We start from the raw sequence: 17,625 nt of genomic DNA, 5'->3' as shown, positions 1-17,625 counted from the left end.
GAAAAAGGGTAGTTCGGGATAGTCCGGAAAATGTAAAAAAAACAGTGATAGGACAAAGTGTAGTCCGCGGGGTAGCTACACCGCAAAAACGAAAACGACATAAATAAGTTATATGATTATAAACAAATAGCATAATGAAAAAATTCTAAGCATAATTATCAAGTGTTTTGTTTATGCTTCTATGTAACGTACAATTTCGTTTGTAGCCAAACAAGGGAAATAATTTGATCGAATTAAAAAAAACACTTTCTTTTGAAAATTTGACCGAGAGGAAAATAGTATCTATAATATTTTATAAAACGCATTAGGATAGGAGTGATTTTGACTTGAGTTGATTTAATTACAATCATAGTTTTACCTTTCTTACAACTTCAAAAATCTGGAAATTCACTATGTGATATTAAATCCAACACATCTATACATTGAATACTGGAAACATCTAGCGTCACATATTAAAGATAACACCAGTATCTGTGCATGAGATTCTCAGTTCAGTATTTAACGTTCATTTGTTAGGTTTAAGATTCTATTACCTTCAGTCCACTCCACGATGTTCAGCAGTTTGATGAAAAAGTTTAATTCTTCGTTTACTGGTCATTTTACGAATATTGAATTCTTTCGTGTACTATTGATACTCAGCAATGAATTTTGAATAAAAAAAGGAAACGATAAAATAGAAGAAGAATAATGTTAATTCTAATAGTGTGGGTTGGGATCGTTTTAATATAACTATATTTCAATAGTTTCGAACTACTGTTTGAGCGCTGGTAGTGAGGTGATTTTTAGTGTGAAACGGAAAAATAACATTAAAAAGGATTTTACTAGCTTCTATATAAACTGCATTGTGTTTTGAAAATAATAAACTGCTTAAAACACCTGCTAAACGGTCATCCCTTGAAAATTCTAAGTTTCACTTTTCTTTCGGGAAAACAATTCACTTGGCTTGTCATCGGGGCGCACCAGTAGCTAAAAACTCCAAGATTTGTATAGCTTTAATATATTTTTCTCCTTGCATTTTCTTATATACTGAGAGGAAGGTTCTGTTGCATTCGTGTAATATATAATATATAATTTTAATAATTAATTATACTTCATTTTTGCTTCGCTTATTAAATACATGTAAATTATTGTATCAAAAAGAAGGATCAAATGCTTCAATCCATCCGGGTTAAAAAAATAACTGAAAAGAACCGAGTTTTTGGGCAAATTGAACTAAGCAGAGGACACGTCTCAATCAAGAGGGTCAGCTTTATGATAACCAAAAAAAGTGTGGTGAAACACAATTCTACTCTATCGTTTACCTTCATCAACTCAACCACCATGGAACGATCGAGAGAGGCTGCCAACCACAGATTCAGTCGGTCGACTGTGGCGAATTCGTTCTGAGAGGATTTTCATCCTGTTATGGAATTGCTGACTTTTTCTACTAATGTGTTGATCCGAATGCAATGGGCTAAGTGTAAGATGCCGCCCTCGCTTTTGTCTAGGTTTTAGATTTTTCTTCTCCTTCTTTCCACTGTAGTAGCATAACATTTATATGTACTATGTTTCGTTAAATATTTAGTAAGTTGCCTTAAGATTTTCTGATTAGTGCTTCCCTTCTGTATGAAGCCATTGTGTCGCGTTTCTTGTCGTTTTTGTAATTCGTCCCGTTCAAATGAGCTCCCATGCTTGGAGCGGCTGTTCGCAAAATGCAGTAGTCAACATCTGTTACTAATTAACGATACCGTGGTGATGTTTTTTTTTTCACTTCTACGAAATAATTAAAATCGCATGTTTTAGCTTGATCGGTGTCGTGTTTCGTTTATCTTCAGTTTGAGATATAGATAAAAGTAAATATTTAAAACTAAAGCTGCCCGTGTAAATGGCTTTCTTTGCCTGCAGGGCCTTATTTTGATGATTTTTGCTTGAAAAAGATCCTAAAGAGAACAAAACATTCATAGTAAAAGCTGCCTTTTCAACGTAGTGAATCTTTCTCGCGAAAATTTTTCGGAAGCACAATGTGTTTGTGGATTAAAAACGTATGTTTGTGTATCACTAAAAGCAAATATAAAAATACCGAAATCCCATCGGTTTCGTGGGCCGAGGCCGATCCGCAACCTACAAATCGGTATCGTACCAGGCGGCCACCTGATTGTTGTCCTGCGGTGGCGATGGCATCACATTCAGATGCTCGAATGTGAGCTCGCCGGCGTCCATTTCGCCGACGTCCATGTCCATCGCGTACGGCGATGTCGGCTGATTGGATGGGGGCCCTCCCGGACCGTTGGCGGCACTGTTTCCTGCCTGGCCACCTCCGCCGTTGCCGCCGCCTATTTCCAGTCCCTGCATGGAATCTATCGGCAGTGTGTCGTATCCTACAGCGATGTTGAAATAAAACAGAAAAGTTGAATGAGTTGCTGATAAATTACAGAGAACAAATCACACACCAAAGTTAAAAACATAATTTAAACTTACAGGATCAATCATAACAAAAACGTTCAAACGACAAAGGTTTAAAAAAAACTATTCCAAAAAATCACGCCTACGATTGTTCAAATAAAATGTGGTTCAGATGAAGTTTCGCGTTCAATGATAAATTTTACAATTATTACAGGAGTCTCAACGAATGACATTTTACTCAGTGAGGTGCTTTCAAAGCTTTGAAATTTAGAAAGTGCTGTTCTGATAGCATAAAGTCAAGTTCCAGATGATAATAAATGGGAAGAAGCGCACTTGAAGCATCTGAGTGCAAGCAAAATAATGCGGTGCTTGTAACAGTAACAACCATTACCAACCCCAAACGGAGTGAGGAAGGCAACAACCAAACCGAGAGATCCAATGAAAAAATGATTTCTGGATCCGCTCTCGCGAAAACTTTGATGAAACGGGCAAACAAAACGTAAGAAGAAACAATAGAAAACGGTGCAGAAAAAAATGCCAAAAAAACGGTAACGCAAAACCATATTCGTTTCAATAGTCACCTAATCGGAATATTACTGATCGTTCGTTCCCACTCTCGAGATATGGGAGACGGGATGGGGAACATGGATGGCGCGTGCTTTAGCAATGGCGATGTTTACTACTGCCTAGGCTGTCTGTCTTGCTGCTCTCCGTGCGGTTGATTGAAACGCTTTTTGTTATGACGTCCTTCATTCATTTGGGTGTTTGTTTTTGTTTGATACTCGTAAATTGAATGTGTTTAAGTCTTTTCTTCATGCTGCTTATTAAAAATGTTTTCTTTGTTTTACTTATAGCCTTTTTCTTCAACAAACAACTTTTCCGTCTTTTTTTTCTTCTTCTTTAAGTTACACCATTATTCATTATTAATAATTTATTTTCTACCACTTGTTTGCATGTACGGCTAACGTATATGTAAAAGGGGTAACGAATGAGAAAAAGGGTAAAAGGTAAGTTTCAACATTTTCGTTAAAGTATGAAAGAGGAGGTTCTAGGCTATCAAAACGCGGGAAATTGGGGGATCAGGAGGAGTATAACATTCAGACAACTAAGTATTAGCTCCTAGAGTCTGCAACTGTAGAGTGTGAATAACCGACAGTATTTTTGTTTTTAGTAATTATTTGTTAAGAAATTTTTGCTTCTTTAGTGATGATATATGTTAGGCTGGTTTAGCTGAAAGTACACAGAAAAGCAGATGGAATATATGATAAAAGTATTAATAGGACTAAATTGAGGAATGTTAATAGGTGGGTCAGTGGGTAAGCCACGATTTTATTGGGACACATTCGTCGTTCGATAAGTACGCTTGTGATTACGCAGTTTTCTATCATCGTTAGAAGCATCGGTGGATATTTTGAATTGTAATACCAACGACTACCAAAACCAGCGTAAGATGTGGTAGGTTACATACCTTGCTGGAATGCACGACCACCGTGCGAGCTGTGCACGCTGGGAGGCCCTTGTCCGTAGAGACCCTCGTAAGCCTGATCAGGCGAAAGGATGTCCTATAACACCAGTGCCGATTGTGATAGTGATTTTTTTCGGGTTGACGATTTTTGAGTGGTGAAGATGATTAAAAATAAACAGAAAAAAGAACAAAAAAAGGAAAAACGAAACAGAAAATAAACGGGGTAAGCAATTTGATTAAATTAAACGAAGTTGTGAAGGAAATTTAGAAAATGTGTAGACAGCAGCGGTAGTTTAATGGGGTTTACCCTACCTCTGCTGTCCAAGATAGTTTAAGAGTAGATTTCCAATCGTTATTTTATAACTAACTAAAATTTCTCATAGGTTCTAGTTGTTACACGTAGTAAAATCGTCAACAGGTGCGGCCAATTGTAGAGATAGTATTGATGGACTTGCAAATAGAATGAGGTTTACGAGAGCAATATAACTGGTTCAAATCTCTACTGTTCTTGTATTGCGTTGCACCGCTAGAGGACGATTATCCACTTTATTGTGCAAAAGTTAATTTATGGTTTTCAAACTGTCCCCGAGAAAAATCAACGGCAGGGACACGGACAAAGCGATTGGAAATTATCGACGATCGATAAGGCGCCCATTAGTAGACCATGTTGCTCCAAATTCTTACCTGCAGATCCGGTCCCATCCCCAGTTCCCCGTTGTTCCACATACTGTTATCGTCGCGGAATACCGGTAGCGTGGTCAACTCGCTGGAGAATCGTTTCTTGTAGTCCATCGATTTGTCCTCGCTCATCTTGAGCAGGACGGCGGCCGCATAGGTGGCGACACCCTCGTTGGCCGAGCTGAGCAATTCGGTTAGCGGCGCGGTGGCCCCCTCTGCCTCGATCATCTCGGCCACCTCCTTGTCGATTGCTAGTTCACACAAAACGCCGGCCGCCACGCGCTGAAAGATTCGATTACGGAGGAGAAACGTTACTCTCATACTCATACAGTCGTGTGATAATATGCAGTGTAGAAAAAAGCACTCGAGCCCACCCATACGGAAAGATGGATGAGAGCATCATCCTACCGAGCGCTTCGAAGCGCATGTGCGCATCCCGGGAATTTTAACAGTGGCATTGGCGAGAAACTTTATCCAAAAAAAAACGTAAATTCGTACCTGAATATTTTCGATGTCGTTGTAGAATAGTAGCTGCACGAAAATCGGAATCACATTCTGCTGGCGAATGAGCTGCCGGTTGAGATCCTCCTTCGAGAGGATGTGCAAGGCACCGACCGTGCCTTCCACTATCTCTTCCATGCGGACGCCATCAGCGTACGCACCCGGTGGCTGGGATCCGTTGGTGGCAACCGATGACCGTTGCTGGAAAAAAAAACCCGAATGAAAAATGTTTATTTTTTATTTTTATTCTAATCTAAAGGTGTTAAATTCCAGCAGCATGGCCGCACTGCTGGGGCTGGCGACATTTATTCTTAGCTTCGTGAATTATTATCATTCATCAAAATTATTAACGCCTTAGTGTGAATTATGTTGCTGGAAGGTCTTTTGAGAAAAAATTGAATTCCCTATTTTTAGACTGTTCTAGTGTGTTTTTTTTTATTCTGTACCTTTAACTTTGACAATAAATAATTCCAAGTTAATAATCCGGAAAGGGACAAAAAGGACTTGAGTTGACATTTTTTTATGTTTAATGATTTCTTAAAGAAGTAACGGAAAATCGAACCCGGTCTCTAACATAATGCACTACTCACCCTTTGCGTATCCTGGAAGGCCTTGAATAGCAACCGCACCAGCAGATGAATGGCCCCATTCTCACGCAGCGGAGCTGCATTCAACGGGCAGAGGGCCAAGTTACGAATCAGCCCGATAACGGCCTTGATCAGCGGCCAGCGGGAAGGCGGATTGAGCAGCTTAACGATCACCGGTAGCCCGTAACCATTGCGTACGATGTTCTGCGCGGATTCCGACTCCGGATGGCGCGATGTGAGATGACGCAGTGCGCAGACGGCTGGTTCGGTAATTTCTTCGCGATCGCCTGCGTTGATGATGGTACCGACAAGTGCCTCCACACCACCCACCTGGCAAACGGTAACCTTATTGCGCTGGTTGTTACAAGTCAAATTGGACAGGATACCAGCGGCACATGTTACGACGTTGACGTCGGACGAACCGAGTACAGTAACCAGACCGGACAACAGAGTTTCCAATCCGTCAACCTTTGTGGCAGCATCTGATAGATTACGCAGTGTCCATAGACAATTTTGAACGAGTCGCTGTGATGGGTTGCCCAAGTGCATAGCCAAAGCTTGCATGCCACCGGCTTCGACGATTGCCGGCTTGTTGCTAGAGCACACGGACAGTACCTTCAGTACGCGAGAGGTCGTCCAGAGAAGCTTCTCGTAGTCGTATGAACGCATAATACGGACCAGTTCGATCGGTCCAGTGGAAGCGAGAATAATCAGTTTACTTTCCTGGTTGCCGTAGGCAAGGATTTGCAGGCAATCGGTTACAATGGCCAGAAATTTGACATTGTTACGCTGCAACAGAGCAACCATCTTCTGCAAGCCACCGGCCAAACGGACCGCCATTTTGCTACCGTCCTGGTGCAGCAGCAGATTGTGAAGTGTTGTGATGGCGTAGAACAGTACGGATTCGACCGGTGAGGACAGAAGCTTCACCAAGGCAGGAATGCCACCTGATTTGAAAATTGCCAGCAAACCTTGACGGTGGTGTGATAAATTATGCAGCGTTCCCACGGCTCCCTTAGTTGTTTCAAGATCATTACTTTGGGACAGAGCTCGTACCAAAGCGGCGACCATTTGTGGGCTGTTCATAATGGCGTGACGTGAAGCTTCCTTCTTGGACAACTGATGGACCATCATCGCTGTTCGGGAGACCACGACCTGATCTTCGTCGTTCAACAACTTAATCAACTCGGGAATTGCCCGAGTGGCCAGATCCGCATCGTCCTGATAATTGATCAGATTCACCACAGCATGCTTTAGCATCTGAGACGGTTCGGACAAACGCTGAACCGCCGTCGGCTGTTGTGGGTCAAATTGGGTAGAGGGGAACTCGATGCCCTCCTCGAGTGTCTCGGGAAACATGGCAGCCCGGACACGTTGGGAGCGGGTCTGGCTCAGCTGTTGGTTCATATCGTCCACCTGGTCCTGTGTGAAGTTCTGCGAAAAACCCTGATCCATGTCGAACATCAGTGGGTCGTCTTCCATCTCGTCGTCTTTGCCGCTCAGCGAGGGCACCTGTGTGACCGCACCCGAATGGATGCCGGAATCACTCATGTAGGAGTTTTGCTGCCACATCAGTGTTTGCTCCTTTGCCGAGGGCATCGGCATGTCCGATGTGTTGTAGGGATTGTGTGACACTGTTTATGAAAGAAAAAAGAAAGGACACAAAAGAAAAGCGGTTAATAATTTATTCGTTAATAGCATGTCTGGCGATAATGTCTCTATGCTAGCGGGGTTGTCACCACGTACGAACTATCGCATCGAGGGATAGATTTAAGGTACAATTAGTTTTTAGCAGGTATTGTGAGGTTTCAATTGAATTGACGTTTACCGATATGTTGCACAACTCTGTGATTATGCTTCGCAAATTATATGGAACCTTTGATGTCATAATTTCCTTTACAATGTGACACCGGTAGCGATTGATAAGGCTGTAAATTAAATCGCGTTCGTATGTCATAAATATTCAACTACCGCTAGATTCTTGGATGAAAAAAAAAGACATTCTGATATGCCTGAAGGAAGCGACATTTGTAATGACGTTAAGTGCTTGGCATGAATAACAGGTTCTCATTTCAATATCCTTTGAATTTCATGAGGCGAAAAATGAGAAAGCAATCTTCCCCCTTCGAACGCATCAATATCCATTGGCTCTGAACGACGGACGAAAACGGGGGGCACAAAGGATCCCAATAGAGACAGGTTGAACCAGGCAAACATACATCTGCTTGTATGTTTCTTCAGACGGAAATGTAAAAAGCGACACAAACAAACCAGCTAAGTAGGATAAGAAGATAATTCTTTTGAGCGTTAGCGGAGGAAGGTTTCCTTCTCTGATTGAATCCGATGCTGAGGTAGAATTTTCGCTCGTTGTCACAATAAAACAGGGAGTGGGTGTTGGTATAGTTGACCAAAGCAAATCGTGGGAAGCCCCCTTGGGAGTCGGCTTCTCGTTGGATAATCTCTTTGTTATTAAATTATTTCCTATTCTTTCGAAGGTCGAAGCTGGACGAACAAAGACGATGATGATGGAGGACCGCACTGGAAAACGTCTTGCGAGTGAGTTTAGGCAGGATGTCTGCTTTTCCGAGCGTTTAATCATGGACAAATAAATAATAACGACAGCTCTTGACAATGTCCTCAGACCGAGAGTGGTTTGACGTTTTCCGGTAGACCTATTGGAGGCGCGCGAAAGAGGGTGAGCTAATTCTCGTTATAATGTTTGGCTTTTCGCGTCTCTTGACGGCACTCCTCTTCAGTCGATACGGTTCTGAAGTGCCTCCTTTCAAGACGTTTGCTTTCTTCTGGGGAGCACAATTGTATCTTGTTGTGGGAGAAAGAAGAGGCCGATGTTGGGCAGAAATCACGATAATTACATCGGATACAACTTGGATTGGTATGATCTTTCCGGTGGTTAAGACATAATGGTGATGAAATCAATTATTTATGTTCCTGTTTGGATTAGCCCAACAAAATGGATTGAAGTGAAATCAGTCACTGTGAGGTAATTCGTCATTGTTTTGTCGCGTTTCTTTTAATTGTGGTGTTTTTTATTAGTGCCAATGTCTGATTAATAATTTATTCATTAGACGGCCTTATAAGCGTTCAAAATTTTTGTTTAATTTTTTATTCATTGCATCTGCAAGCATTTAATATGTCACCCAATTTTTAACCAATTGTCCCCGTTGTCAGCAAAATGACTCGCGTCATTTCGACGCATTCCAACTTTACCTAACCAGAACATCCGCCCTGCAGTCGCACCTGTTTCTCACTATCTGCCACCAGTTAACCATACAAAATTGATCGTACGCATCGCGGCAATTATGAACTTTATGACAAATATTTGTCATGTTCCGGTTAGCGGTCGCACCCCTCGTCATGAGAAAGGTCCAACAGAGGAAAACATCTTCATCATTTACGCCAACACGTGAGCAGCCCGGCACGCAAGAACAGCATCATTATATGAGCACACCCTTCGCCATAATGTAGGTTTTTGTTCCGTTCCCTTAGAGCACCCGACCCCTCTGCTTCTCGCCTAAATTGCTTTAATCTCGAGAAACACACGAAGTCCTTCAGCCGTCTAGCCTAGCCTGTTCTACCGAAAACGTGATCCCTGAAGGGTGCCTTGATATACCGCTACAGCGCATAGTTCTTTTTTATTATCTGCACAATATTTACTTTTATCTTTTTTTCCAAAGCCTACGGGCGGATGTCACGAGTGACAGTTCCCTTTTTTGCAGAGAGGGCATACATATTTGTCATCGGCATCATCTCCATACAGGAACCGTGTGATCCGTTTCCAGTTTGGCGATACGCCTGTAAATACAAGTCTGATCTCGATGACAAGATTTAAAATCCTTTATAGTTTTGTACGTTAGCATGGTGTTACTCTGAACCTTTAAATTAGTTTTCTGATCAATCCGGTAGAAAGTTATGCAACAGCAACACCCCATCTGACGGTACTGCTTAAACTGTAAGGGGGTGGGAAAAAGTGGTTGTACCATATCGATGGTCTCCTGTCGGTTTCGCCCGGAGCGATGCTATAATAGTTCAAGGGACCCCCTTGCGGAGTTGTCCCTTCGCGGTGAGACGGTTTGCCATTGTCGTAATTACACAGTAATTGATATTTCTAATGCCATACTCCCTTTGTAAACCGTTTTAGTGTACAAATTGATCAATTGCGCTTCACCAGCAGCAGCAGCAGCTTTCTTGCAGAGTGAGGGGTGTGGGATTTTGGGTGAACTTTGCACTAAATCCTAGGAGACGAAGCGTAGTGCAGACCAGATGTCATTTTCTTTTTCCTGTTATCAGTTGACAGTTAATCCCATTTTAAGCAACAGGTTTTTGGTTTTTTGTCTATACATAGTATAACTACTATAATCTTTAGCAATTTCAAGAAACACGTGTCTTCTTCAACTTCTCGTTAGTGTTTTGTCACAACATTTTATACTACGGTATTACTGATGTGGTTTTGCGGCGTGAAGATATCGCAGGATAGCGAAAACAAAAATGCTACGAAGACCGTCCATAACTGTACGGGTCAACAGCAAGAAGATACCAAATGACAATATTCGTACTGCCCCTGCAGTAACATTTGTTCGGTGAATTTGTGTCCGAGAAGGCTTGGTTGACGAATAATTTTCTTTAAAAATTTAAATTAAAAAACCGACATTGCTATTTACTTGGCGTCATTTCGGATCGGATTTTGTAAATGTCAATTAAATGCCCACGTAAATGCCAATTAGTTTAGCCTCTAGCGTTAAGTAAAATTTATTTTGCTTTTTTTCGTCTAATGGCGTGATCTGGTGCAAACGGGAAGTGGTGCTATTTGGACTTACGTGCAGGTGCTGGTCGTGAGTAAAACCATAGGATTTAAATAAATTTTCCTAACAAAAAAAATTAGATAAAACGTGCGCTTTTTTTTGCTGAGAAATGTCCTTTTTTATACAGACTTTAGTCATGCTTGTAGCACGATCTCGACGTTTTCCCTTTTTGATTTTCGCATTAGAGAAATGAGCCAATGTGAAAAATGAATACTTCAAATTTTGCACGTATATTTTCCTCTTGGAAGATAATACTCAAAGGCACCCTTTTGACCAGAATGTGGAGCGTGAATACCGATTTTTTCCCGATTCCGATTTTTCTTTTGAGCATCTAATTTTACAAATCAGGAAGTCCAGACTTGTCTACAGGAGGGGGAGAGAAAATATATATTGACCCGTGATAACAATTCTACAGATAATTTGGTTTTAGTGTTGTTGTCAGCTTTGTTTTGGATAAATTTTTAATCATTTTCTCTGTGGCATCTTCGCTTTTTAAAGGTTCTTCAGATATGTTGAGCACATTTTTAGAACCATTCAAGAGTTTCAAGTAGAATAAGATATTTCTTTTTTGTTTTCTCCCTTTGATAGAAATATGTTTATGTTTTTTGAGGTTATTTCAAAATCATTTTCCATTAACTTTGTTTTAACTCTTTGTGGCACTTTTAACTAAGCAATTGCATTCAAATTTGCTATTTTATTTCGGCCTTTTCCTCTCGCTAGAATTACTTTATAAGTTGAACCAAATTTAAGATCATTTTCTTTTTTTCTTGTTATTTCTTCTTGATTTCAGGGGCGTTCTCGAGCATTTTTCAGAAAAACTCGTTTGCTACATCCGTTTTTAGAGGAATTTTAAAATATATATCTAGAAGAATTTTTATTCTGTACTTCTCCTATAATTTTAAGCCTTTTTGGGTTATATTTTGACATTCTGTTTGTAATTTTTCTATCTGATTATAGCTCCTTCAAACATTGTTTCCATTCTTGTTTTTTCTTCTATCCTTAATACACGTTTTCCAACTATTCTGAGCTGAATTGGGAATTCATTCCTTCATGCCTTTCGAAATATTTTCAGATGTTTTAAGTCACATTCACGAGAATTTTAATGCGTTTTGAATTAGGTTTGATACAGTTTTGCCTTAAGTTTGACATTTTACTGGTTTTTTAACTAATTTGGGATCATTTCTTTGCTGGTTTTAGAGGCGTTACTCTGCTCCTTCGAATGTTTGTTTTTAAATTTGGAATTTATTACTGTTGTCATCGTGTCACCCCGTTAAGCATACAGACGCGAGGCATAATGGACGGTAGGCGAATGGACGCAAGGCTGAATGAACGTGAGGACGAGTGGACGTGAGGACGAGTGGACGTGAGGACGAGTGGACGTGAGGATGAGTGGACGTGAGGGCGAGTGGACGTGAGGACGAGTGGACGTGAGGACTAGTGGACGTCAGGACGAGTGGACGTCAGGACGAATGGACGTTAGGACGAGTGGACGTGAGGTTGAATGAACGAGAGGCCAAATAGACGCAGCCTCGGTTTCTTGCAATCGATTATGCGCCTTCGCCGCATGCTTTATAAAAAATGTATTATGCCCTACCTAAACTCTTTAGAAATACATTTACATTTGAACTACATACGCAGAGTATGAGATATCTGTATAAAGTATATAATTCATTGAATAACGCTTTTTGCTAATCATCAATGTGCGACATATTTCTTAATAGACATTCTGATGCGAAATGGAAATGCGAATCCGTGATGTAAAGTAACTATAATCAGATCTCAGGATCTCAGGGTGCAATTGAGCTCTTAAGAACACTTGAGTTAAGGGGTTATATACCTTTTTAGTTTTCAAAAAACCTAAAAAAATTTTATTGCATTATCTTCAAATACAACATCTTCAGAACATTGTCACAAATTTTCATGAAGATCTGAGCAATAGGAAGAAGGTTAGAGCGATTTGCAGCGCGCCTCACCACGAAACTTTACACGCGATTATCTCGGAATAGTGTATTCCGAAAAATGCCTTGCCGTGATCCTGATTGCGAGAAAACTACGGCACACTTCTAAACTAATGAAATAATCAGGGTGGCCACTCAATATCAACTTTCGATTCCCCGGTTTTTCCCGGTTTTCCCCGATGATATTTTATAAAATTTCCCGGTGTTTTACTTTTGAAACATATGAGAAAAAAATTATTTTCACATGCTTATTTATGCCTTGCAAAAATAGTGTTACAAAACTATGAAAAACATTTCTCCTTCATCGTTTTTAGCTGTTCGTCGAAGTTTCCACACACAAGTTTGCACAATTTTCGCCGTCTTTATCTCCAAATCGTTGACAATCTTCGCCTTCTCGCGCTTTCTTGCTTCCTTCTGATCTTTCTCAGTCAACCTACTCTCGAGCTTGCAGTGCTTCTGTATCAGGATGCCAATGAAATGCATGGGATAAATTAAAGAGTTGCGGCATAGAGGTTTTGTCTTCTCGAAAAATGTCCTCAGGCGAAATTTCAAGCGGACTTTGGAAAGAAGAGCCTCAGAGTGACCAATGAAAAAATGCACATGAAACTGGCAAGATGCATTTTGCAAAATGCATGAAACGTTGAGATCTGTTCTTCCAAAACAATTTTTTTTTCAAAAAACTTCGACCCTGACACAAAATTTTCGAGCTGGGGCCAATGGAATGTATATGAAATTTTCTCATGGTCCGTAAAATGAATACAACTGACACTCTGAATAAACAATTTGAAAAAAAATATTATTAGTTACTGTTTGTTTTTTATATAGAAAAATCTGAGATCTGAGAAAAAGCTCTTCAAGGTGGCGACTTTTCCCAACAAAATTCAGTAGTGAAAAGGTCGAACACAGAATAAAAAAAACTACTTTTTTTCTGCGAAACACTTAATGAGGAGAATGTTGAAAATAACAGAGTCTTGATTATTTATATTATCAACGTTCCTGCAACATGACAGACGAACACAGTTTGTTAACAATAATTGATATATACATATTCTCTTTAAAGTATGTCACTTGCAAATGCAATTAAATGTGCTGCTTGTGATTAAATCACATCAAAAATCGAGAAGTACAAACCGGGTATCTCCGTTCCGGTCCGGTTCGAAATAAAATCGAGACTCGAAGTTTCCGGTCCTATCTGACTTTTGACCGGATTCTACCCGATGCGATGTTGAACATTATTCATAAGAAGTTTCAATACGCCTCCCGCGACACTGATTACTTTTTCGCTTCTTTAAAAATCTGACAATATAAGTTACGGAACAGTAAATTTATACACCTGACCAAGATTTTATTTGACGTAGATCTTGCTGCGAAGCCGCTGTCGGCTTTGGTTGAAACCAACAACCAGCTTTCTCCTAACCGGCAGAATCATGACAGTTAGGTAATCGTGCAAAAAAACAGGTTTTCATGTTGACATTTCTTCAGAAACTGTGGAGAAAATGAAACAGCAGACATGAAGGAGGAGGATTTTCCCGGCGTGAAGCCTAATTTCCCGCATTTTTTCCCCGGTAATTTGAAATTCCCGGCTTTTCCCCGCTTTTCCCGTTTTTCCCGGTAGAGTGGCCACCCTGAATAATATGAGTTTTTTTATTTCGGTTGACCCGCTGAGTCTCTATCAGGATCACCGCAAGCCTCTGCAAAAAATAGCGTTTCGGGGAAACGGCCATCACTTCAGTAATAATTGGTATATCTCAAAATCAAACGTATTTTGTTGTTGTTGATAAACTGTTCTTTCAGAAAAATATCCCTTTAATGCATTGAAAATGGTGCTATGCACTTAAAAATAGATTCAAACTTCCCTCATTTTTCTCGACCAAAAAGGTATATAAATTTTTATCTTTTCTGGTTTCTTTTTTTTTCTTCTTTTCTGTAGGAGACTGAATCACTACGCTTGATAGTAGATCTATTGTGGTATGCTCCGCCTTACTCTGGGCAATAACTATTGTGTCCAATTTGATTTGCGCATATATCCCAGTCAGGCACCAAATTTCGAATGAAGTAGGACTTAGGAATCGTTTACCGAGGACACGCAGTTTGTATTGTATTAATACTCGGCATTCGCAGAGTAGGTGTTACGTAGCTTCATTCACTCGCTTGGTTTTTGCTCTTATCCCCTTTTCTACCCGCAAACGCCTTGGAAAACTAGGGCGGCATCCATAAATTACGTAACGCTCATAGGAGGGAGCGGGGTATTCTTGAGCGTTACGATTTGTTACACAGGGGAGAGGGGGAGGTAAGACCAGCGTTACGTATCGAAAAATCTCTGAGGAGTCTCTCCAAAAACTAGCATTTTTATTAGTTAAATTCTTCAACAGCGTTACGTAATTTTTATGGGGGGGGGGGGGTAAGCGTTGGCGTTACGTTTCGTTACAAATGGAGGGTGAGGGTCCAAAAATTGGACACGTTACGTAATTTATGGATGTCGCCTAGACTATTTCTCAAACAGAATGAGAAACTAACCACATTTAGTCGTAGAGTATTTCAGTCGCAGAACTCATTTCCACTCACAATCATCGCAAGCGAGGTGTAAATCCTTGTTTTCTCTCTCAGTTTAAGAAGGAACAGTTTTCGTTAGCTTCTTAGTTACTAAAAGAGAAGTTGGCCAAAGAACAAAACGTGTAGGTTCACATTCAAGCCACATTCTAACAGTATTTGGATTTAATACTATAGAAAGATTCAGAACTCACCATGGGTGCGTATTCTGGCAAAACCTTCGATTTCATACTGTTTTTATCACACCACAGAGCGATGAGAACAGTAACGTAATTCTCAGATATTCGCTGAGCAATTCATTTCACTTATCTTGCGTGTGTGGGTGAGCTATTTACAGGAGTTGTACTGAGCTTTTGCTCTGTAAACTAAGAGAGTTTATTCGCCAGCGAAACCACTACTCTGCGCTCTGTCAACAGCAGATGAAATGTAAGCTCACAGTTGTTGAGAGGGGAGAAAATTGTTTTCTCTTTTAGATCAAGATGAGCAAAACGAAGGCTGGTTCAAAGTTTTGTCATCGTATATAGATCTTTTTGTTGTGCCTGAGAAATGCCACGAATTTTCCACAGATCGGTTTTATAAATTTTGTTTTGACTGTCGTAAGCAAGCTACTGCATTCCAATTTCCTTTCATGCCCATCCTCTCCCACTCATCAAGTTCCGTTCTTAAAACCCTTGAAGAGACGCCCCAGAAAAGTTGTGGACCTTTAAAATTTTCAGGAGAACCTTGTATTGTGAATCGGCTCTTACATAACCTTTTGTTTTCGATTTTTTTCTTATTTGAGTTTTGTTTTTTTTCCTCATTACGTGTTTTAGTCTTCTGAATAACTTTTTGAAATCACGAAAAAGAGTTGCATAAATCTGCCCATTGTAGGTGATGCTAAACTTTTCGGGGTGCAATATTCAAAGTGGGTCTTGAAATACTCAGTGAAGCGATTCAAAACTTGTGGCAAGTACTGTGTATACCAGTGAATAGTAGCGAAACATGAACGGTGCTTCTCGAAACCTTGAAGACAAACTGAAGTAGTTCAACATTTGTTTCACCATTTTGTACCGAGGGGCTTTTAGTACATACCAACAAAATAGAGTACAAATCGAATCGCTCATGCCGTGAATAACTGGTTTAACGTGATTAACGTAGTCGACGTCAACCAACTTTTGTGTTTTTTTCTGAAGAAGCGAATTTCAACCATTTTGATGACCAAGTGAAAACAAAAATCTCTTACTAAGTAAGTATTCATTCCAGGATCGAATGATCGTTTTTTTCTGGAGTTTCCCGCCCTCTAGGCAATATGCAGGCAACAACCTGTACGCAAGGCCATCGTAGCACTTCAAGTTGTCCTAAAAAAAACTGTAGTGCGTACCGTGACCGACCAACCCCGGGGCCAACCAACAACAACAACAACCGAGAGCGGGTGCAACCCTACGGGCTTCCGCATTTCGCATTCATTCATTCATTCATTATGAAAGCAATACAGGCGGCCGGGTTTCCCATCAGTAACCCCTAGAAAGACAAGGACATCAAAGCGAAAACGTGTGTATTTCGTAATTATAGGCCCTGTCGGGAACGCAGACGAATGCTTTCGCAATCGGAAGGGATGCACCAGCCCGCCCGGCGCACCGCGCGACGAGAAGGGTTGCTTTCCGCTGGTCGTCCGCCGACACTTGAGGGGCAGGGAGTCAGAACGTCTCCGCGATGAACAATGAACGAACACTCGTGCGTTCGAATGGGAGTGAAATTAATTCAACATCTTTCTCCCTGTTCCACAGAACAGTTCCGCGGATAGTGATAGGTGTAAAAAACACACCATATTACTACCGAGTTACGTTTCGTAAAACCCAACACAACGAATCCCATGAATAAATCATGCTGCGGTCAAGAATGCTAATAGGCAAGGTCGATCCCGTTCAGTTGCAAATTGTTTCATTATTTCACTCGCAATTGTTGCGGGTGGCTTGTCGGGAACTGATTGAAATAATTAGCAAAAAAGAATAAATTGAAATTTTAGAACTTTTATTACTTTGTAACTGGATAAATACTGATGCGAGGAAAAATTTCCACAAAGCTTCCCTCGACGGTGAATTTCCACCTTCATGAACGAGTTCGAAATGAAGCAATTCGACACCTTCACAGCCACTTGAAGGTGGCGTACATTTACATGGTAACCCTTGTAGTAATATCGCTGCGGCAAGTGGGCCGGTCTGATAGCGAACACCCTTGTTTCAGTGGAAAAGGAGTGTATTTGAAGAATCAATGGAAGGGAAGCAAAATGTGATGGTTGGAACCTCTTGGCAGTGCGCAAAGTTGATTTCTTCCTCCACGACCGACTTAACAAACAATACGCATTCTCTTGCCCGGGTTGAGTTCCTTTGATCTTTTACCCTTCGGTTGGTGTGTGCCGTGCCTAACTACGGGATTGTAAAATGGAACGTTACTTTGAACTCATAAGATAGGGTTTACGGTGTCTCTCTGAATATCCAGGAGTTAAAGTGTTTGAGTAGAAATTTAAAATCAATTGGAGAAGAAATTTCCCCTGAAGAAGTACTAATAATCAATTTCTAATTCAATATTTTTTAAGCAAAATCATTAAACTCATAGAAGGTGGAATAAAAAAGCGCTGGAGTCTCCAAGCAAATTAAAAAAAATTAAATAAAAAGTTATTTAGAATAATAAAACATACTACAATG

The 17,625-nt window shown here is 40.6% G+C and overlaps 1 protein-coding gene across 4 annotated transcripts in view; it reads right to left on the bottom strand.

The window, feature by feature from the left end:
* Window positions 1-981: 981 nt before the first annotated feature.
* The window catches only part of LOC129727606 (armadillo segment polarity protein), a 59,760-nt gene continuing 43,116 nt past the window's right edge, over window positions 982-17,625 (bottom strand). For 2 of the 4 annotated variants that reach the window (XM_055685595.1, XM_055685605.1), the window contains 5 exons: window positions 5,617-7,247; window positions 5,024-5,227; window positions 4,532-4,807; window positions 3,851-3,944; window positions 982-2,357 (listed from right to left, as the gene is read on the bottom strand). In XM_055685595.1, the coding sequence (XP_055541570.1) occupies window positions 2,101-2,357; window positions 3,851-3,944; window positions 4,532-4,807; window positions 5,024-5,227; window positions 5,617-7,247 (2,462 nt within the window). In that variant the 3' untranslated portion in view covers window positions 982-2,100. Of the gene's footprint in view, window positions 2,358-2,963; window positions 3,613-3,850; window positions 3,945-4,531; window positions 4,808-5,023; window positions 5,228-5,616; window positions 7,248-17,625 lie in introns of all 4 variants that reach the window. The other 2 variants (XR_008728565.1, XR_008728566.1) reach the window with 2 other exon arrangements.

Source organism: Wyeomyia smithii, chromosome 1, assembly GCF_029784165.1.
Source record: "Wyeomyia smithii strain HCP4-BCI-WySm-NY-G18 chromosome 1, ASM2978416v1, whole genome shotgun sequence".
NCBI lineage: Eukaryota > Metazoa > Arthropoda > Insecta > Diptera > Culicidae > Wyeomyia > Wyeomyia smithii.
Note: the sequence above shows the minus strand (reverse complement) of the source record. Positions and strands in the feature narration are given on the sequence as shown.